At 48.6% G+C, this 22,566-nt stretch overlaps 1 protein-coding gene across 4 annotated transcripts; it reads left to right on the plus strand.

Annotated features, from left to right (window-relative positions):
- Positions 1 to 5,687: 5,687 nt before the first annotated feature.
- Positions 5,688 to 20,811, plus strand: ETV4 (ETS variant transcription factor 4). Of its 4 annotated transcripts, none has more exons than XM_031600815.2 (12): positions 5,688 to 5,805; positions 6,046 to 6,146; positions 6,236 to 6,332; positions 6,507 to 6,554; positions 10,067 to 10,120; positions 12,679 to 12,805; positions 13,082 to 13,240; positions 14,009 to 14,244; positions 17,477 to 17,545; positions 17,863 to 18,035; positions 18,319 to 18,420; positions 19,127 to 20,811. In XM_031600815.2, the coding sequence occupies exons 2-12, from the start codon at positions 6,102 to 6,104 to the stop codon at positions 19,346 to 19,348; spliced, it is 1,332 nt and encodes a 443-aa protein (XP_031456675.1). In that variant the 5' UTR covers positions 5,688 to 5,805; positions 6,046 to 6,101; the 3' UTR covers positions 19,349 to 20,811. The 4 variants fall into 4 exon arrangements, with proteins under 4 accessions (XP_031456675.1, XP_031456676.1, XP_031456677.1 ...); XM_031600816.2 differs by having other exon boundaries at positions 17,866 to 18,035; XM_031600817.2 differs by having other exon boundaries at positions 12,682 to 12,805.
- Positions 20,812 to 22,566: the final 1,755 nt, after the last annotated feature.

Here is a 22,566-nt window from a genome sequence, read left to right on the forward strand (position 1 = left end):
GCAATAAATACATTTGGCAGCGCTCTTGGCTACCTGTAGTTTAACCCCCAGCCAAGCAGCCCACAATAACATGGGGTATTTATTCAGCTGTGCCTCTCTGTGGATCCTGGGGAGGAAAGAGATGTTCTGGTCCCATTAATCACTTCATTCTTTGCTGGAGTAAACAGGAGGAGCCACGGGGGGTTGTCTTTATGTAGGGGGATCTGCAATGCATGGGGTTTGCTGGAAGGGGCACCTCCACAGAAAAGCATGAAGGTCCCTCTCTGTAATGAAGGGGAAATGAGTTGGGGTGACTCGTGCCTTACCATCTTAGAGATGGGAAATGGAGCACAGAACAGGAACGAGCAGCAGCCCAAGCAGAGCCTTTCTGTAACACAACATCTTTCCTGGTACACCACATTTGTGCCCAGGGGGAAGGACTGGAAATGTTTCTTAGCACACAGGCATTGGAAAGAGCACAGTTCAGCTCCCTCTGCTCCTCCATGGGGAGAGAGGGCACACGTGGGTTGCTGGCACTCCTGGGATCCAGGGACTTCTGCATGGATTTTGGAATTCCCTGCTCTAAATCTTACACCTTCATCACAAGACACAAAGACTGACTCTCGGACACTTGGGTTTCACAGCCCACTCATCCTTAAACACCACTTTTCAGACCATCACAGGTGCTGTAAAGCAGGAGAGAGCCAGAACAGCTCTGAGTCTTGGCTCTGCTGGGCTGAACATCTGAGATGTGCCCATGCTGGCATGCTCAAGGCTACTGCTGCTCCATGAGAGGTGGGTGAGCTGGCAGCATTTCTCAGGCACCACCAAACCCACACCCATCTTAAGTGAAATCCTCCTAAAGCCAAAAAAATTGTTCCCCCTCCTTTTCGTCTGAGCCTTCAAAAAGAATTTAACACCACTTACTGAATCAAAACAGCTTTGGAAAGGCGAATTTAAAACGAATTTCATATAAAGCATGTTGTATTTGTGTATATTTAGACTTGCAGTGCACCACATGCCAGTTTGGCTGGCAAAGAACAAGGCAGGTCCCATAGGGCTCCATTCAGAAAACATGGAGTGCTGTAAGGGGATGACTCACTTCTTCCCCTCTCCGAGCACTGGAGTCTTGCTGGCAAGTAGGAAGCTTGGCCAAGCACCAGGACTAAACAGTTTATAAAGAAAACAAGGTAAAATCTGATAAAGTGGGAGCCTCTTTCAGAAAGTGGAGTTTTAATATCACTCTTACTGCAGGCAGACAGGAACCTCAGCTCCTGCAGCTCTACGACATCCCAGTCCCAGTGAAGCTGCTTTAGAAAATGTTTTCTCACATTGTAATTCTATGGATTTTCTTCCTGCTTTTCAAAAGGTTTTTCACCGTCTCCTAGTGTTTAAAAGCCTTTATTTTTTATTAAACCCAAGCAGAAAGGAAGGAAAGTCAGAGGTACCAAGTAAGGAGACAACAAAAGGGCTGAATGTCTGGGGGGGGGGGGGGGGGGTAGATTTGCTATAGCACTTCCAATAGGTTTTAAATTGAATACATGGAAGCAGATCTGATATTTCTGCTTCCACCTAGATGTGCTGGCCTCCTTACTGCATATCATGTGCAAGAATCAAGTCTGAGAACTGATCACAGTACAGCTCTGGATAATGCATTTCCCCAACTTACTTTGCATCACTGAATTTCTCCTCATTTGTACATAGTAAATGGGGATGGTGGATGATCTCAACCTTTCTGCAAAGTACTTTGCAGCTTCACTGAGCCAAACTAAGCTTAGCTGGAACTCAATGCATGCCATAATCTGAATCATTAGATTTTCAGGAGGTCTATGTCTTTCAAGATGTATTTCCCATTTTTGTTGTGATTTAACCATACCCTCACATCTGTTGGATCCCTGGTTACTTTCTGACATAAGAGTGCAGTTCCATGAGAAGGGGCAGTAGAAAGCAGAGATTTTGCTTTCTATCTTCCAGCCTTGACAAACAATCACTGCAGTCCATAGCCACTCAAAGGAGAGAAGATTTTGGGACCAGAAGAAGACTTCAATGAGAAATCAAACATATACACATCTTTTATCCACTGTAGTTTTGTGAGTCGTGTTAAATTAAGTTGCCAAGAGACCCTTTACTTTGTTATACTCTTTTAGATCCACTACATTCATCCTCCTTACCACCCCAAGCTGAGGATGCTGTGCTGATTGCTGGGCTGTCAACCAACGTCAGCACACAGAAACTGGCTGAGAATTCCAGGTGTGCTGCAGGAAAACGAGCTCAGAGCCCTGCAAGGAGAACCAACCTCTGCAGGATCTCACTGCAATCTGAATGCCTGACCCCACTGCCCAGTGCTCCCTCTGCATCCCTTCCATCCTACAAGCACTGCCCCACCAACGTGAGAGCATTTGGGAGCCGGGCTGTCTGTGTTGCCCTCTACTGGACTGCAGCAGGACAGATGGCTCCTCTGCCACCACAGGATCTGGAGGGTTAAAAGTCTGCTGCAAGTTTTGTGGCTTCTTTCCAAAAGGTTTCAGTTAACACCAAAGGTCTCCTGATAGCTCAGTCGCTTTAATAGATTTTTCCCATTGACTTCTCACTTTATAGACTATCATTTCCTTTTCTGCAGGGGAGCTATTTTCTGGGTCACTGATCCAACCAGCTTAAAAGGGATTTCATTGATTAGGTTTTATTGGTGGTTACTTCAGCTGTAATGGGGCGAGTTGCTGGTACCTAACAGCTGTGTGTCTGCTGTGCTACCCCAGCTCTGTGCAGCCACCAGTGAAGTCTGTGCTCCTCTCCTGCCTTAATTGAGTGCTTGCTAATGATCAGCACCTCCTTTACCTCCTTACTAGCTCAGTTGCTTTTGTCCTTACCCATTTCAGCTGCTGACAGTCTCCCACTTGCCACGCATGGCACTGTGCTCCAGCAGCTCCAGTCATCCCCCAGCAGACGAAACCAGCATCACCACCAGAGCTGCAAAAGCACCTTCTGTGCATGTCTCATTTCGGGGGATTCAATTCTGAAGCATTTCTGCTTCCTGCATTGCTGTAAGAGGAGGGGCTGGGTGCGACTTTGCAACACCTGATTTTGAGAGCTGGAAAAGAGGACGAGGAAATCCTCTATTTCATTTCCCACAGGATACAAGGAGAAGGAAAAGAGGGACACAGATTGCTTGCTGCTCACTTTCCCCTTTCTCTACAATCCATCTCCATAGATCCTGAGCACAGGTTTCTCTATTTGCTGTCACAACCGCTCTGGTACATTATAGGGAGATGACAATCAATTAGCTGCCCACTCTATCACAATAAAGAAGCCACCCAACCTTATATAACTCTTTTTAATTGTTTTCTTACATTATAACGCTTTGCTAAACTTATTCTGCCATAAGTTATATCATTTAATTTCTCAAAGTGCTAATAATTTAATTGCTTCCTTCCTGCAGACAAAGTGCCTGAGCTGTCTTCTCTCACTCTGAACATTATAAAAAGTAGCTGGCATGAATACTTAACAGGGACATTTTGTTCAGAAGACCTGAAAGTGCTGTCTCCAGATTCTGTGTTGTGTGTAAAACCACCCCAAGAATGAGAGAAACCTGCCCAGATGCTTCCACGTACATTGAGACACTATAGAAGTCACCTAAATAAGTGAGGCATAGCAATGCTCATAAGCAAATCTCTATGGTTAGTGGAATCCTCCTGCTGAATTGCTCCCATATAACACCATGAAATTGAGACGTGACATTCAGATGAGTGAACTCATGTGCCCATTCTTGCATGTTGCAGAAAAAACAAAGTCATCCCTGCAACTGAAACATTTGTGCTTGAGAAAGAACTTCCCAGCAAGGAAGCACACACTGCACTTCAAACCTTGGTCAGTCACCTGTGTCTGCCAATCAGCTCCACCCTTTTTCTAGGAATACAGACCCGTTATGCCAGCTTTGCTTTTGGACTTCCTTCAGCACAGCCTTTATTTCATGTTCTGTCTCAGACTGAGTTATGATGGGGACGCTGCCAAGCATCCCTCTTGGAAATCAGGTGACATTATTCCTTGGATTCCTTCTAGCTCGTTTTTATGTTCCAGTTTGCAAAACAAAAGGACTCAGACTTCCATGACCAGAAGAGCAAAAGCAAAAGGCTGCAGGAACAGCAGCAATTCACAGAGCTGGGACATTCATGAAGCTGATTTAGAAAGACACAAAACCACTCAGAAGTGTTTCCTGGGTCAGGATCTGCGTTCTCTCAGATATTGCATCAACTTAAGGCTAATATCAACAGCTAAAGAGTAGACTCAGCACCTTATTCATAACCTCCCCACCCATGGCTGAACTCAACCCTGATGGTACGAAACCTGAGCTTTTCACCCAGCTGTTTATTTTTATTAAACTGCAGGTCTGCTCATGCTGTGTTCTAAATGTGTCTCTGCACCTATGGACTTGACAGAAAGAAAGCTGGAAAGGTTATTTTTGTGTTATAGAGATGGGGAAGGGAGAAAGACAACCATGCAGAGACAAAAGGCCTCTGCCAGTTCTGACATTGCCTGCTGGATGGGAAATTAGAACATCATAAAGCAAACAAATATAACAGTGGAAAATCCCATCCGGTTCAGAGCACAGCCATATGTTGAAATCAGATCTGAAATAACAAAGGTTCCATTATATCTTAACCAGGAAATGCAGCATTAATAACCAAGAGTCAAAAAGCTATTTTGCAGTGACCTGTATAGCAGAAAGTGCAAAGCAAAGCAGGGGTATCTGGTGTCTCGTAGACTTTGCAGGACACTTAATGTATGAATTGCTTAACAACAATCTAAATGGGGGACGTATTCTCTTGCAGCTTTCCAAGAGCTTAGATTGAAGTTAACTGCTTGAACAAATTGCTACAAAACGCGCAAATAGAATCGAATTCAGCAAAACTGAAAAGTCAGAAGATGGACTCCTATGCTTCAGTGGCCTTCTCAAGCCAGAGGAAGTTAATTCCTAGAGCTGCATTTAACCACATGTTTGTAATATGTGGGGATGTGGTATAAGTTAGCATGTTCTTGTTTTGCTCCCATGAACAGGTTAAAACTACATTTTGGGCTGTGTTCCTGACTGAGTGGGTTCCTGGTAATGCTGGAGCTGCCTTTTTTCCAGCAGAAAGATTAAAACACATTTGAACTAAATACTTTTCCATCCTAAGCATGTTCTGCTGATTGCATTGGCTGTAGAGAAAACATGAAGATGTACAGTTTCTATATAGTATTAAGAGTAATTTGTGCTCTCGTCCCTTCCTGTGCAGCGAGGGTTTGGTTGCTAAGGCTTTAATTATTCTAACTCCAGATGCACGAGTGAAATTTTTTCCAAATCTTGTTGGAACTTGAAGAACTTCCCCGGAACGGGGCTGAAAATAACCTTCTAAAGACTGTTAGAAAATGACTGCAGTGTGGGTGAGAACTGGCAGGCCCTGTCGTGTGCCGCTCTGGGTAGGAGGCTGAAAGCGCAGGCTGAGCGTGCTCGGTCGGCGCGGTTCGAGCTCCTTTGCAACCTTTCATGAATGAACTTCCAGAGTTTTTTTATGAATGGGCGCTCCGTCCTTGAATGAACACCAGAGCGCCGCGCTCTGATTGGTCCAGAAGGATAAAGCCACGCCTACTTTCCCTTCAGCCAGCTGCGATTGGCGGACGCGCCCCAGCTCAGGGCTTCATTCACGAAGTCAATGAAACAAAGGAGCGGGGAGCTGAGCTCGTGAAGGCGGCGATGCGCCAATGGGAGGCCGCCCCCGGGCGCTCAACGGCCTGAACGGCCGCGCGGGCGGGGCTGCGCGGGGCTCCGCATGGGCCGGGAGCCGCCACCGGGTGAGACGCGGGGCCGGAGAGTCGGGGATTCGTCCTGGGACCGGGGGAGGCTCGTTCTTGGGGTCGGGGAGTTCCGTCCCGTTCGCTTGCTGAAGTTCTAGGAGCGGCTCGGAGCTCCCCTGGAGTCCCGGTTCTTCCAGCCCTCTATTCCTCTATCCGGTGGGGGGTGCCCCGCTTGTAGCCCCCGCCCTCGGCAGCTGTTGCCGGCCCGCTGGTAGCCTTCCTCTGTGCTTCCCCCAGGTGCGCTCCGAGAGCCGGCAGCTCCGCGGCCGCGGAGGTAGCGCCCGGGCGGCGGGATGAAGGGGTACGTGGACCAGCAGGTGCCATTCACTTTCCCCCAGGTGAGTGGTGGCTCTACCGGGCGTGGGATGGGGCTCAGGGTCGGGGCAGCCTCCTCTCGGAGTCCCGCGCTGATCCGCTCCTCCCGCAGCCGCCGCCGGGCCATGCGGGCTCCGGGTGCCGGACTCCGACGAGCGCTGGGAAGAGTCCCATGGAGCCGGGCTTGCTGCCGGCGCAGGATTCGGAAGGTAAGGGTGGGGGGGGGGCTGGAGGGGAAGGCTGGGGAAGGCTCTGGGCAGGGATCAGGTCCTCCCCCTGTGCCTCCGCCCCCACCTCCCCGTCCCGCCCGGCATCTCCCCGCTGGAGCATCCCGCTGTCCCTCCCCAGAGCTCCACTGAAGAAACCTCTCGCTTTTCGTGCAGACCTCTTCCAGGACTTGAGCCAGTTCCAGGAGACTTGGCTGACAGAAGGTAGGCTCCTTCCCCTCGCTCTGTTTTGGTTTCTTCGTCTTTCGCTTCTTTGTCTTTTTGGTGTTTGTACTGTTCCTTTGCTTTGTTTGCCCAGCTCCAAACATTGAGGATTTTTTTCAGGCTTGCCAACCTCTGCGCTGTGTAAATGAAGAAGCATGAATCACACCATTGTGCTGGGTATTTGCTTATGAATGGAACTTGGCCGCCAGCCCGTTTTCCTGGTTACAATTTTTGTTTCAGCCTCTACTTGTAACCGGTTTGATTTTATGCTAATTTGTCGCTGATCTTTGTTAGTTACCAAAACATTTCTATTTTCTTGAACAAACAATGAACTGTTATTTTAGTATGGGAGCCGAGGTGCTTTTCCAAAGGCTTTTTCTTTCGGAAAATAATTCTCTGCAAGTACCGTCATGGAGTTCATCTTCCTACATTAATATCTAAACTGCTTTCTCTCTTGGCTTCAAAGAAGAGAAAACCTCAAGTGCTGGGGAATGCCATTAATTCCAAGTGAAAACGGTTCTAAGCAATGTGAATTTGCTCTAATTTCAGTGCTTTAAATAATTTGTTTTGTAGAGGAACTGAAAAGGTTTCCTTAAGGAAATAGGAGAGTGCTTTCTGTGATATCGGTTCTCAATAGTTAAATAGTTGCTAAGTAAAGAAATGAAATATCTTTGTATTCTTTTCAACTTGGAGTAGGCAGAGTTCAGTGAGGATTTAAGGGTACAATAGGAATTAACTGAGGCTGTTCTGGGGTTGAAACACTGCTAATTTGGAGCAGGAATGTAGGTATTAATCACTGGCTGTCTGTTGGATCTGATGGAGATGCATGCTTGCTTGGGACTGATTTCTCCGTTGAGGTGTTTATATCAGAGTCAGATCCCAGCAGTCTTTCAATTTTGAGTTTTCTGATGCTTGATAGTATTTTTTGAATATTAATCCAAAGAATTGGTGTCCATTTGTGTGAATTCATTCCCACTCTGCAGATATTCCATAGTCAGTGCCTCGGGTGGAAGGGAGGTTGCATTGAGGTCTCATAGCAGTGGATGGAAAAAGGGAACAGACATTGTGTTTCATTACCTATAATGCAAACCTTAGAGGAAAAGTAGCAGCATGATGTTATGATTCCTACTGAGTTCCTTCTGTATGGAGGAAGAACTCCTTAATAGCCCTGAGGATGGAAGGAACTTTGGGTTGTGCTAACAGCTCTCCTCTTCGCATCCTATCAGATGAAATTCCCCCCTTCTCACTCTCTTTGTAAGTATGAATACTCCAAAGCTTTAAAATGCCTTTCGCTCCCATAACTTCAAACACTTTGCTGCTTTCTATGAATTATTCCTCACAACGCACTCAGCAATGATGTGCTGTGCTCTCCATCTTCTGCTGGGTGCAGCTGAGTGGCAGAGCATCCCAACATCTTGTTGAGATCCCACAGCTGAGGATGGGGGCTCTGGGTTTCCTATTACCTAATTTTATGCTGCAGTCACAAAAAGTGCAGTGCCTGCAGCGCTCAGTGCCTCATAAAATGTAATGACTTTTATTTTTGATGGACATGCAGACTATCCTTGAAATTACTAATGAATCTTCAGAGCTGAGAAGACAAGATTTTAACGGGGACAAAATGAAATGAGAGGGTAGAGCCCAGAAATAAGAGCCATTAAAGGAAGGCTCCGGACGTGTCTTTGTGCAATGGATTATTTCTGAGAGGTTACAGTAGAAGTGGAGAACAAAAATCTGTTGAAGGCTGTTTTGTTGCTGTCTGTTAGCAAGCAGATCTTCTGTCCCCTTTATCCTTGTTATCAGATTAAACCTCCAGGCTGAATGCAAGAGAAACACGTGTGAGAAAATGCCCTGTGATAAAAACTACTGCATGCTTTCAGAAAAGAGGAAGGTTTTACACAGCTCATCCACATCCAGAATCTGTCAGAATGTGCTGATGTGACGCTGGCAGATGGTGACAGTGCAGATCTTGGAATGAAGCTGTCAGCAAAGCGATGCACACTAAGCTGAGAAACCCAACCTCGGCTCAGAGGCTGTGATTGTATTATTTCTAAATCACTTTCTGAAGGTGGTTCCTACCATTAATTGGGCAGGTTTGCTTCTGTTCCCCTCCTTTTGTGACTTAAGGTTCCCGTTAGCTGTCACACTGGTTATTTTAAGGAGCAGTGATTGCAGTGAGAAGAGCTCAGCTAGTTCCACTCTAATCCGCTGCCCATTGTTAGCCTGGGATTATTCCCTGAGGTTTATTTTTGGCATGTCTTGTCTATCTTGGCTTCACATGACCGAGATTAGTGGGCTTCCATTCCTCATCTCCCTTTACTCTGACTGCATTGCTTTAGAGCTAAGTGCAGACTTGTATTCACGCCGCAATATCCAGAGCAAGGTCTGCAGTGAACCAGCAGTATATTCTGTAAGTGGTTTTGTGACTTAAGCTGCAAGCTTTCCCTTCCCTGCAGTTAAAGGGACATAAAAGTAATAGCTGGAAGTTATAAAATATTATTGCAACAGTCGTGTGCTGTGGTGAAGGTTCTCCCCAAGATGATTCCTGCTGTGCAGTGAGGGCTGTGGGATGTGGGCTGAAGGAAGCAGAGCACACCCATCACCAAGGATGGGGCTCAGCAGTGTTGGTGCTTGGAACGTTGGAAGGAATTGTTCCCTGCATGGATGTGCAAGGGTGAAGTTAGGAATGCTGCTCTTGGCAAATGGGAGATGCAGGAAGTGCAGGAGGACGTGTGGCTGACGGCTGTGAAATCACAAGAGCTGGTAACTACAACAAACAAAGCAGCACCAGCATTCTGGTGTCAAAACAGTGTACAGTAGCACTATGGACTATGAAAGCATTTGATTATTTTTAATGTTAATCTGCCAAAGACCCACTTGAGCACCTTGCAATCAAACTCCTTCCTCTATTGTGTGCTGAATTTTTGCCATGAGGCTCTTCATGTTGGCTGAGGGAGACGTTAAGTCTGGACTTTGTGCTGTTAGTGAGATGCTGGAGTTGTTCAGCAATATCTTCTTCCAGGTATTGTTATTTTCCTCCTAAGTGTTGTCTTCCTGCCCATTTACAAGTGATCTATCCTGCTACCAGCTATCCCCTGCTGCTGGAGCTGCTGGAAGGATCCTTTCTATACAGAGATGTAGGAGATTCGTGCTTTCCTTGCTGCTTTGGCACAGCCTTTCCAAATCCACCAGCTGGTCAGAGAGTTTCCTTTGCTAAATGCTATAAAAAAAAAAGATCCCACGTGTGATGTTGGTTGGGAAAAGTGAACCTGGAGCTAGTAAACTTGCTGTCACCCTTTTTACTCCCAAGGAAGGGATAGGATGCTGAAGCATAGCTCTGTGTGCAGCGGAGCTGGATTCATCAATACCAAAGGGCAGCAGCTCTAAAGTGCCTCCCCACAGAAGGCTCAGGTCATTCCAGCATAGAATCATTTCTACCTTACTGCTAATTACACCATACAAAGTACCAAATCTAATTCTCCTCTCTCTCTCTCTCTTTCCCCTCCCCCTGGCAGCTCAGGTTCCAGACAGTGATGAGCAATTTGTGCCTGACTTCCATTCAGAAAACCGTAAGTGGCGCGGGGCGGCTGTGCACCTCAAGGGAGAAGGGTTGGATACGTTTCCAGGATCCATTTACCCCCAAAGGACTCTGCAGATGTGACACAGATATGGAGGCTGAATTGCTCTGCTCAGTCCTGCTTTGTTGTGACAGTGACAACGAAGCCCCAGTGTTCCCATTCATACAATGCAGGGATGTCTGTGTGCTCGCAGCTACCAAACCTTATGCTGAGCTGATTCAGTGGGTGTGTTTTTAGGTGGTGCACGTGTGAATGATAAGGCATCCTGAAGAGCTTAGTGCATTAATACAATAATCAAAGGAAGAATTTGTGCTGTTGTTCATCCCAGACTGGAAGGAGTAAGGCTGTGTGTGGAATTCTGGGTGTTGCATGTCCTAAGGGGGAATGCTCTGGGACTCTGCTCACCCACCTGAGCTCATCCTGCCCTTAGGAACTGAAAACACGTGCTGAAAATGACCCTGTTTGCACCAGAGTGTGCAAAGCATCCATCCTGCAGAGCACTATGCAGGTCCTGCATAGGGCTGGGAGCTTCTGCCCATGGCTGTGCAGCAATTCCTGCTCTTCTCCTGCCCAAATGCCAATGGCACAGCAGTCACTCCATCCTCTGGGCAGGATGTAAATATTCATTTACAGCCACTGCAGTCAGCTGTGCTGTTATCCCATCTCTGTTCCTCTCTGCTTGGGGCAGTTTTCCCCATGAAAACCGAAACGAAACGCTCCTCCGAGTGGTTTTTCTCCTCCTCCTTCCTTCCCGACTTGGCTCTGGACGTGCTTTCTGAGTCATGCAGCTTGTTTCTTCCTCTCTTTGACCTAGAACTGAGAGGAGGGCCGGTCCCATGTTTCTATCTCAATGAATGAGCCAGTTGTAATGCGATAGCCTGTTCCAGCTAGCAGGGGCCAGAAGGAGTGGGCTGCTCCCAGCACATTTTACTGCTTGAGGTTTCAATGGAGCTCAGTGTACTGGGCAGAGCATTTCTATTTGTGTCTTGTTTTTTGTTTTTGTTTTTTTCCCTGCAGGCTCAGCCAACACATCAGTGTTTTTAGATGGGTTCTGTCTATCCCTTTACGTTGTGCATTGGGAAGAGCAGCTCAGGGCTGCCCACGGGAGCCCCTTATCCTCAGGGAGCCGAAAGCAGTTTGAGGCTCTGCTCTCTGGTGGATGTATTTATTTACTCTGATTCTGTCAGGCTGCTTGGGTCCCTCTGGGTGCTGGCACGATGCAAAGGGTGAAGACAGGCTTTCCTGGAGTGATCTGAATCCAAAGGCAGGCAAACAGAGCCAGACTGGTGGGCTATTTTTTTCCCCCTTCTTGCAGAGATCTAATTCTGGAGCAGGGTGGGGGAAGTGCTAGCAGTAAGAAGTGGTCAGAACATCGTGTATTGAGGGAAAGAAGCAGCAGCCCCTTCCCCAACCCTCTTGTTAGCAGCTTGCTGGGGCACTTAGGAATTGCCAGGCTTGCAGCGAGGCACAGCTGGTGCTCCTATGGCATAGGTTAGTGCAGAAACAAACCCAGCAAAGTGAGTTATTCGTGGCTCAGGATGTGATCTTTCATCCTTCAAACTGTAATCACAGCTCTGGACATCCCACTCCTCGCAAGCAGGGTTGTGTCACCTCAAAGAGGTGGGAGGAAACTGGCAAAGGGACTGCAGCAAGCCTTGGGAAGGGCTCAGCCCTCGTTTGGGAGACTGATCTCTCCCTTGTTTGTACAAACAGAGCTGGGCATTTCTTTGGGGTTACTCTTCCTTCCTGCCTAAGTGCCATAGCCTCCTACCAGCAGAAGCAGAGCCCATGTACAAAAGATGCTCACCACATCCCTAAGGCAGGGTGAGATTTCCAGAGGAATGGGTGAAGGAAGTTGAGTTCCCTGCTGGATTTAATTAAGCACAAGAAGTAACGCTACCCACATCCTGACACTGTGAACTGCAACCCACACTTGTTATTCATGAAACCTTAACCAGCCCAGAAATATTCCTCCTGTTACAGGCTAGGAAGGAGGCTGCAGAGAGGACCTGCAAGCTGCTCTTCCAGCTTGGAGGTGGGTTTGGTGAAAACAGGGACCTGAAGCCAAGTTCTGCTGTTTGCTCTGTGTGAGCAGTGATGCAGCTCTTCTAGAACAGGACCTCCAGTTCTGAGTTGGTTGTGCTTCTGGAAATGCTTTTTGTGAGTGTTATCCTGGTGACTGCCTGCAATAGGATGCCAATGTATGTAATAGGATGCAATCTGTAATAGTATTTTCCCAGGGAAAGCCCTCGGTTCATTGTCTACAGAAGCCTCACACTTATTTTTATGCAGGACAAACCATACAATCAGGAAATCCTCAGTGTGGCATCGTATTATTGCATTATAAATTAATGCAGTGTTATGTGGTAATGCTACCCATAAGACATGTTTAACAAGTATGCCAACAGAAGAGAGTTTTGCCTGGTGATGCAAACCAAAGCTTTGCTTTCATGTATTTAAAAAAATAGGATTCCTGCATGCAACCCCTCAGGACTTTCTCCATAAATGAGAGAAGTTTCAGCTTAATTTTTCCCACCTCTCCCCCTCAGTAGCTTTTCACAGTCCTCCTGCAAAGATTAAAAAGGAGCCACAGAGTCCCTCCTCGGACCCCACGCTGTCCTGCAACCACAAGCAGCCATTCCAATACCACAATGGAGAGCAGTGCCTTTACGCCAGGTAACGCAGGGAGGGGTGGGGGCTGTTGGGAATCTGGGTGCTGCTGTGTTATCTGATGAGATCTTATTGCCACGACCTGACCTGGGGGAGGGCAGCGTGGTGTGGATCTGCAGCATGGATCACAGAGGGGTCACTATTTCTAGTGCATGGCATAGCTTAGAGCCACGGGGAGATCAGGGTTGGCATTTTTCTTCCTCCCCAGTGCTGATGGGAGCAATGCTGAGTGCATTATAATCATAGGATTGTAATGCTCCAATATCTGTTTGACTCTCCCAGTGCCTATGATCAACCCAGACCGGTTGGGATCAAATCCCCTGACCCAGGAACCCCAATCCAGTCACAGCTCCAGCAGTTCCCCAGACAGGACAGGAACTTCCTGACCCCTCCAGTGCCACCCCACCCAACGTCCAGCTGTGGATACCTCATTGAAAACAGGTGAGCTGTAGCAGCCATTGGTTGGGTCTGTCTGTTTGGGTTTGGGAAGGAGAGATGGCTGTGTCAGCAGGGCAGGGAGGAGACCATGCCCCTCTGCTCTGCTCTTTTGGGACCCCCAGAGAAACAAAGATGTAGAGGGAGGGGTTCAGAGGAGGCCACAAAGATGCTCAGAGCTTACAGCACCTCTGCTATGGAGAAAGGTTGAGGGAGAAGAGAAGGCTCTGGGGGAGACCTCATTGCAGCCACCTTGTACTTGAGAGGGGTTTATAAACAGGAGAATGCCTTTAAACTAAAAGAGGGAGAAAATTCTTAACCCAGAGGGCAGTGAGGTGCAGGAGGTGCCCTTCCCTGGAGGTGCCCTTGGCCATGGATGGGCCCTGGGTGTCTGAGCTGCTGGGGGGCACCCAGCCCATGGCAGGGGGAGTGGAACCAGATATTTTTAGGATCTTTTCCAATACAACCATTCTATGATCCAGCCCCAAGTGCTCAGCTTCCAGCAATCCCCCCAGCCTAAAGCACCTTGAATCCACAGCTGCTGTCAGGGGTTTGAAGGGAAGTCTGACATGAAGCTCATCAGTTGTTGCAAACGTTGGGCTGTGTTGTTGTCATTGTAAATACCCACTATAGGGTCAACTCCCTGCCCCACCTCTGCATGCAGCTCCTCCAGCCCACACAACAAGCAGAACGGGGCCCTTTGTCCCCTTGAGCAGCCCAACACCACCTCAGAAGCATGTAGGAAAGCATCCCACACACTCTCTTCTCTTGCAGCTCTGCCTACCAGCCACCCGTGGAGATGTGCCGCTCCTTCCCCTCCTCCCAGGCCATGGCTCGGGATGCTCCCATCGCCTACCAGCGCCCCATATCTGAGCAATGCCTTCAGTTCCCCCCACAGGGTTTCAAGCAGGAGTTCCACGACCCTCGGTATGAGCAGGCAGGCAGCAGCTGCCAGTACCCAGCAGCTGTGGTCATCAAGCAGGAGCAGGTGGACTACATGTATGACTCAGGTGGGAGCTCCTTCTGACTGTCCCATTGCTATGGGTGAGCCAAGTCCGTGGGTGAAAATCCATCCTTGGTGGGTTCTGGCCTTTCCAATCGTGCTTTGTTGCATCTTCAGGAGCTGGGAAGGTGGCTGAGTAGTGGGGGATGCAAGCAGTTCTGGCTGCTTGGGGTTCAAAGAGGAGGTCAGGGTATTCGCTTTCTGTATTGTGTTATAGGAAGGAATTTCTGATAGGTGGAAAACTAGATATAGGAGCTCAAAGGTGAAGATAACCCCACTCAGACTAGATTCAAGGCATGCATCTTGTTTTACAAGAGAATAAGCAGCCTTTGGAGGAGGCTTTGCAATTCCTTGATTAACCTAGAAAAACTTGGTTTATTCTTAAGCCTGTTTTGGCAGCCCTGGAGGTCAAACGTTCTTCCTTGCCTCATGCTGAAGCTGAGTGCCTTTGGACAACAGCTGGTTTTGACAGGATGAGAAGCCCGTTCTGACTTGAAAAGTGCTCTCCTGCCCATTCCTTTCTGGTGAAGCTGCTCCAGAAACTGCAAGCTTGTGCTCATCATTAATCCCATGCTCTCTGCTGAGGTCTGAACCAGATTTCTATTCCCCAACCCTGCGGTTTTCCCAGGGCAACGTGGGCATCTGGGATCACATTCATCACAAACTGAATCTATAAAGCATGAGAAAGGAACCCTGTGTTTGTAGGTAATTAAAAACCTGGGAAATGGTCGTGCAATGCCATACTTCATTTCAGCCAGACTGGATCACTGCATTAATAAGCACCACTGATTTCATTTGCATTAATGGAACCAAAACCAGCTTCTTGGCCACAGTCTCTAAAAACCACTTGGGCTCCTGCCCAGCCCAGTGCATTTGGGAGGTTTGGACAAGAATCTTGCATTCTTAGATATATTTTTATCTGGTCAGGTAATGCTGATCATTCTGGTTGGATTCCAAGGGCAGGAGCTTGGAGTCCCTGAAGGCAGGAGCTTGGCTCTGCCAAAGGACTGGCAGAGAAAGTGGAGTTGGGGCTCATCTCTCTGCTTCATTTTCTGCTCTACAAGCTTCTCTTGTATCTTGGTAGCAATGCATTGCCACTGCCATAGAACAAGAAATGATTCAAATGGAAGCATACAGCCAAAGGAACTGTTTGCCCCAATGCCAAGGAATTATAGGAGCTGCTTCTCTGTGCTGCCCAGGTCTGTGATCTGGGTTACACATCTGTGCAAAAGTGCAAACAAGTGCAGCAACAGACACAAGCAGATAAACTTCCTTTCAGCTCCTTGCAGCCGTGCACTGTGTTAAAAGGACCTTTTTTCCTCCCCTTTAGCTCTTTTTTTGTCTATCTCCTTGGTAATAAGAGGCAATCAAAAACAGGATCTAGGAGGAATCTCAAGACTTCTGCTATTCACTTCCTTCAGAAGGCGTTTGGAGACCATAGCAGTGCCTGCATAGAAGACCCTAACCAGATGAATTAATATGTTGGAGAGCCCTGTGCAGGGAACTCCAACACTGGGTGCTGAAGTTTCCCATCGAAGGCATTAGAAATGGAGGAGAGGGAAAAGATGTTCCCAGCTTCAAGGGGAGTTTCCCTCTTGAGGGAGAGGTGGAGGCTGGCAGGAAGCAGAGAGGGAGAGATGTGAGATCAGCGTGGATGGAATGATACCAAAAACCTTCTACCATTAAGAGCAGAGAGGAAGGCATCCAATATCTCAGAGCCAGTACAGAACATCCACCTCAGGTCTCTGCAGCACAGATGACCCTGAGCTGCTCGGGATGCAGGGTTTGCATTGTACAACCTGATGATGTTATGGGGCAGTGTTATGGGGTAGTGCTATGAGGTGACCCTATGGGATAATGCTATGGGGTGGCATTATGGGGTCACACTCTGTGCCCTCCTGGCCCCGTTCCTCTGCTCTGAATGGAGGCAGAGGGATTTCATTCACAAAATGGAGATGCTGGAATCACCTTCTACTGCTGCCTTGTACCCACAGCTGCTGTTGGCTGCTGGAAACCTGAGTGCTGCTCCCTGCAGCAAAACCCTGTGTTGTGTGAGTGAAACCTGCTGATGATCTGAGCTAAAAGCTTGCCACTAAAGCAGATTGGCTGCCCCCAACCTGGCCTGTCCCATGGCCAAAGCACAGATCTCAGTGCAGATCTGTGTCAGCCTCCACCTGCTGCTTCCCATAGGAGCAGGGCAAGGCAGAGCAAACAGCAGAGACCTCAGAGGGTCACCAACAGAAATCAAGTTCATGGTTCTGAAAATAGCTTTCTACGTGCCAGAGCAATTGGATAATTCTCATTTTCCACAAGGGAAAAATCTTATTTGTTTCTGTCTGAAGATGTGCTGCCCTGACAGTGCTCACCCTGTGTGCTGTTCTAGAGGGAATGTTCCTTCTGCTTTCCCTGTGTTTTAATGAAGGTTTGGAATTTATTCCTTCTTAGCAGATATAAATCCATCACCAAAAGCTCTCGTGGGAGCAGGGAATGCTGTGCCCCTGCTGATACCATGCTTTCACTGGGCCTTGCTGGGCAGATGGAGGAGAAAATGGGCAAACCCAGAAAACCTTTTCTTTGAGACTGGTTTATGATTGTAATAACGCAGAGTCTGTCGGCTCAGAACAGCCTTCTGCCCTCAGCATCAGCAAAATGTCTGTGGGCACTGATGGTTTTACATGAGAGTATGAAGGACGTGGGCTGCATTCACCCAGAGCTCCCATCACAGCTCCCCATCCAGGGGGGGTTTGATACAGAAGATGCAGGATGCAGAAACAAGATAGAGAGGGTATTAATTTTGGCATCCAGATCTGAAGAAGACTTTCTGCTTGATTTTGGACTCTGATTGTTTTTTGCCTTCGTGTTGGCTCTATTTCAATGGGAAGACACTGCATATCAGCACCTGAATGTTGACTGCTCTCTGTGCATAGTTTTTTCATACTGAAAAAACCATAATGTCTCCTCACCTGTGAAAACAGCACCGAAGTGCATGGTCATCTTATACTAAGCTTCAGATAAGGGAGAGGAGATGTGCAAACTGAACCTGATGTGTTCTGGAGGGAACCAGGTAGCACCATAGAGATCAACTGGTACAAAATGTGGTGAAGATAAAGCTGTACTGGGTTAGCTGGGCTGTAAGAAGGGGTCTGTCTGTCACCTGCACCAAGTGGGTGCTGCTGAAAGCTTGTGCTTGTGCTGCCCTTTCTGCATCTGACTCCTTTGTGCCTTCTTTCCCCTTCCAGGCTGCAGCTATGACAAGCAGATGAGGCCCTTTGCTGACGATGTCTGCGTTGTTCCAGAAAAATTTGAAGGTTAGAGGAAGAATAACTTCTTTTAAATGGGATTATCCAGCCTCTGTGCTCATGGCTTGGCCACTGCCTGCGTTGCTCATAGTGCATTCGCTGTGATTCATGAGCAACTCTTTGGCACCCCATTTCCTGAGCATCTTTAGCAGCACGTTCTAATGATTGTATCTTCACTGGGAAGCGCATCAGAGCTTCTAGAAGAGCTGCTGGTGAATTTGCCCCTTTGTTAACGTGAACTGAAATATTCTGGGTACGTTTTTATGGGATGTGCTCTCTTTGCAGCTGTGTTTTATCCTCAGAAGCACTTTGTTTGTCCCTCTCAGCAGGTGACATCAAGCAGGAGGTTGGAGGGTACCGGGAGGGCCCCCCCTACCAGCGGAGGGGATCTCTCCAGCTTTGGCAGTTCCTTGTGGCTCTATTGGATGATCCCACCAACTCCCACTTCATTGCCTGGACTGGAAGAGGGATGGAGTTCAAGCTGATTGAGCCAGAAGAGGTGAAGCCCTCTCGTTTTTCTGCATGTTCAGGGGGAACAGCTGCTGACCTCTGAGACCCCCAAGTCCAACCTCAGCCCACCCCCACTGTGCCCACCAACCACATCTCAGTGCCACGTTTTCACTGTTCTTAATGGCCTGGAGGCAATTGGAACTGCTGAGCCCGTGCTATCGTTTGAGCCTCCTCCTCAAATGCTGTAAATGTTTCTATATGGACTGTGATGATCAGATGGGTGGTGTTCTCTGTTCACAGCTGCTCACGTGCTCTGCGGTTTTATCCTGCAGGTCGCCAGGCTGTGGGGCATCCAGAAGAACCGGCCAGCCATGAACTACGACAAGCTGAGCCGCTCTCTTCGCTACTATTATGAGAAAGGCATCATGCAGAAGGTGAGTTTGCAAAGAATCAGAGAATCACAGAATGGCCTGGGTTGAAAAGGACCACAATGCTTATGTAGTTCCAACCCCCTGCTGTGTGCAGGTCACCAACCAGCAGACCAGGCTGAACAGAGCCACATCCAGCCTGGCCTTGGATGCCTGCAGGGATGGGGCATCCACAGCCTCCTTGGGCAACCTGTTCCAGTGCCTCACCACCCTCTGCATGAAAAACTTCCTCCTCATATCCAACCTAAACCTCCCCTGTCTCACTTTAAAACCATCCCCCTTGTCCTATCACTATCCACCACCATAAACAGAGCTGGAGCTTTTGTGGCACAAGTGATGGTCCTGTTAGGAGAATCAGGAAGCCCTGCAGGTGCACCACGTCCTTGGGCTGATCTACTCACTCCTTATCCGCTCTGTGCAGCAGCTAAATGAGGATGGTGCAAAGGAGCTGAAGCCAGGAATGACATAAAGAAATTATGGCTTCTCTCTGTATTATTTTCCTGCATATCAGTAGTAAGAAGAACTTGAATTTAGGCAGCTGCAAAGGTGTACGATCAGCTGAAAGAGAGATCCACTGCCTGTGGCTTGGCCCTGCATGGTGGGGATGTTCTCTCCCACATCCAGGATATTGGAGGGGATAACTGTGTGTGTGACACCATGCTGGGCAATGAGGTGGTTGGCAGCATCCTCTGCTCTCTCTCTCTCCCTACAGGTGGCAGGGGAACGTTATGTCTACAAGTTCGTGTGTGAGCCTGAGGCTCTGTTCTCTCTGGCCTTCCCTGACAACCAGAGGCCGGCCCTGAAGGCAGAACTGGAGCGACAGATCAGTGAGGAGGACACAGTGCCTCTTTCCCACCTGGATGAGAGCACTGCTTACCTGCCTGACCTTGGGAGCCTCCCCCCGCAGCTCTATGGCAAAGGTTACAACTATTAGAGCTGCTGGAGCTGTGTGCCACCCTGCTCGTGTATATAAGGAGATGTCTGGTTAGTATCCAAGCTGTATAAGTGTTTTCCCAGGCCAGCCTGGGGCTGCACGGAACTATGATACCTGCTGTGGGCAGGAGAAGGGTTCAGGTTGATGTGTGGATGGATAGCCAGCAAGGGGTTAATGGGGCTGCTGGGTGCTGACCCCATAGATGGCAGGATGGAACCACTCCTCAGTGTGAAGTCATCACCTGAGCAGGGCAGCTGTGGCTTCCCAGCATCACTGGTGGTTGCTGCCTCCAGCAGGAGCCCACCTACAACATCCTTCCCCTCGGCAGAGATGATGCCATCCTGCTCAGCTTCTTCTCACAGCTGGAGATGCTACAGCTGCTGCTGGCTGTGTTCCTCCAGTGCTGATCCCTTGGCCCTCAGCCAAAAGCAGCCCAGACCTGTGCAGATTCACCTCCTCAGGGCCAACCTTCCCTTCTGCCCAGCAGAGCTGTGCCATGTGGCTTCAGACCAAATGCCTCCCCCTGAACTGCTCTGTTGGCACTGAGAAGTACCTATCTTGTATGTGCATGCTCCTGCATTGCCACCTCCTCGCCTGCAGCACCTCATGCCAGGGCTGCTACGTATTTCTGAGCTGTGCAGCTGAAGATGTGGGGCAGAGTGAGAGCACTCTCAGTGTGTGTGACACTGAAATCAGCACAGGGCAACCACAGAGCTGCCTGATGTGCTATGCTGGGTGTGAGTCAAATCAATGTCATTGCCTCTGCCACCTGTGCAGCAGTGTGGTGTGGTTGTTTCAACCTAGACAAGGGCTAGGACCATCTCTAGGATCTTTGGAGGCTCATGGGCTTGGCTAGAAAATCATCTGAGGTGTAAAAAGAACATGAGAGGGAGGGGGGAGAGATTATGAAAATGCTCTTTAGAATAACTTAAATCTGAGCTTTTACTGTCTGAATTTAGACCTAACCTCTGTATGCATTTACCTCTTTGAAGGAAAGTCTGAAGTGGGGGAAAGGCAGATATACCTGCAGCCCAAAGCAGCATTTTAACTGTTTTTCCACAATAGTGAAAATTAACAGTGGGCACCACATCCCCATGAAGAGGTGCTGAGCTTCTTAATCAGCTGCTCCAATCCAGTGCCCAGTGGGGTGAGGAGCAGCGTGGTGAATCTGCACCAAAACAGCCTCTTTCCTCCTTGACTGAAAGACCCATTCCCTCTGTGCTTCAGTCCTGCAGGGCTGACAGCAGCCCCTCATGGGGGGGCACAGGAGGAACCCCCTTCTGCTGCTGCCTTCCCCTGCTCAGCCCTGGGCTCCCAGTCTTGCTGCCTCATCCCACTCTACCGAGTGCCTCCGCTGTCCCATACTGATGGCAAAGGGGGACCCTGCTGTTGGTATAATCTGCCTTTACTATTTATGAGTGTAAAAAAAAATACTATAATTAATAAATTGGTCTATGTCTTTGGCTGCTGCCCCTTCCTTTTAGCCCCTGGCTGTTCCACCAACTTGTTTTGACTCTATGCCTCAAAGCTGCAGGATGCCCAAAGCAATTTGCTTTCTGAAGTTCTTTGAGTTACCCTTGAGCCCATTCAAACTTCATTCCAGAAAGGAGGAGGGAGCTGATTATCAGTCGGATGACATTGCAGCCCCATCTTTCACTCGGAGTTGTCAGTGCACGGATCAATGCTGCAGGGAGCAGTTCTGGGAATCAGCAAGATCAGGTTCTCATAATTGAGGGGGGGGGGGGGGTGACCTCTAAAGGCAGAGATTTATAATACCCACCCACATCAGACAGTGGGAGCTAATGAATGCACTCTGCAGTTCCAGTTCAGCCAGGCCAAGGCTGCTGGGGTGCCAAGTGCCACCACTCCTTGTGCTGCTCCTGGAGGTGCCAACCCCATCCCACCCTTCGTGGGAGTTTCCAGCACTCAGAAACCCAAATGCCCACAGTTGCAGCCAGCAGCGCTGCCTTTCTCCAAGCTGGATCCTTGTGGCACATCCATGGGTGCAAGGGGTTGTGCAGACAGTGCTCCTGCACAGCGCTGTCCCTTCCCCCTATAAATTTCCAGACCAGCTCTTCTACATGCTTGGTGGGTAGGATAAGGAGAAAGGACATAACTCACACCATTGCTCTTCATGGAAAAGCCCCCAGGGGCAATTTCTGCTCATGACGATGCTCTGCCACCTGGATGCAAGTACACCTGATATTCTCACACTTTCTACTATTGTTTCCTCACCCTATTTAAGATTTATCCTACTGGCTTATTCCTCAGGATACGATGGTGCTTTGGGAGCAGCAGGAAATAAACCCTCAGCACTCATTTCTTTCCAATTTTACTTTTTTCTAGCATGTCTGTTCAATGGGTTGCTCCTGTTGCCACGGCCTTACTGTCCCTCTGCCTCCAGCAACAGCCCAGAGCCCAGCAGGATGTGCTGTAAATCTCTCACACAGAACACAATGCAAAGTTCCTTTCTGGTCATAGTAAATAATTAACGTGCAACATTACAGCATGTCCCAGATGTACCCTTAAGTGTGTGCTGTCTGGGACAAAGGAATGAGCCTTAACAGGTTGCCAAGTGGAGCTGAACTCTCTTGAGACCACATCTATAGGATTTTCTGAACGGAGGTTGGTGCAGGAAATATTCTACTACTGGATTCCATAAGGCTGAATGGTGAGAATGAAGAAAAGCGACAGCAAATCTCACCTGACTGGGAGAGGGATTATTAACACAATGCAAACATCTCTCCCTGATCCAGCTGCTCCACTGCTCCACTGCTTTGGTGCAGGTCTTGTCCCAGGAGCAGCAGACAGAATGCTGAGCAGTGCATGCCATGTTAGTGCCCCGGGGTTGTGCTCACCCATGGTGTGTAACAGCAGGACACCCAAATCCCTGCAGTGTTTTCTGGAGATGTAACACTCCTGAAAAGGATGCAGGCATTGAGCTTGCAGATACACTCAAGAGATTTGCTCTGCTCAATTCCTCAGCCCCACAATGCCTCCTCTGCACATCTCCCCCTCCTCCTTGAATCACAGTAACAGGTGCCATCCACAATAGCAGCTCGTTAGCTGGAGCAGTTAATGGCACCTGAAGTGCCTCTCATGTTCTGGCTCAGCTCCATGGCACCTGTTTCCATTTCTCTGAGTGAGCTCCATGGGAGTTTAGGGTGCACTGCTCTTTCTGCTGCTCTTTCTGCCTTCATTCCATCAGGCAGAGACAG

The sequence above is a fragment of the Phasianus colchicus genome, chromosome 26 (assembly GCF_987193195.1).
Source record: "Phasianus colchicus chromosome 26, bPhaCol1.hap1.1, whole genome shotgun sequence".
Classification (NCBI taxonomy): Eukaryota; Metazoa; Chordata; class Aves; order Galliformes; family Phasianidae; genus Phasianus; species Phasianus colchicus.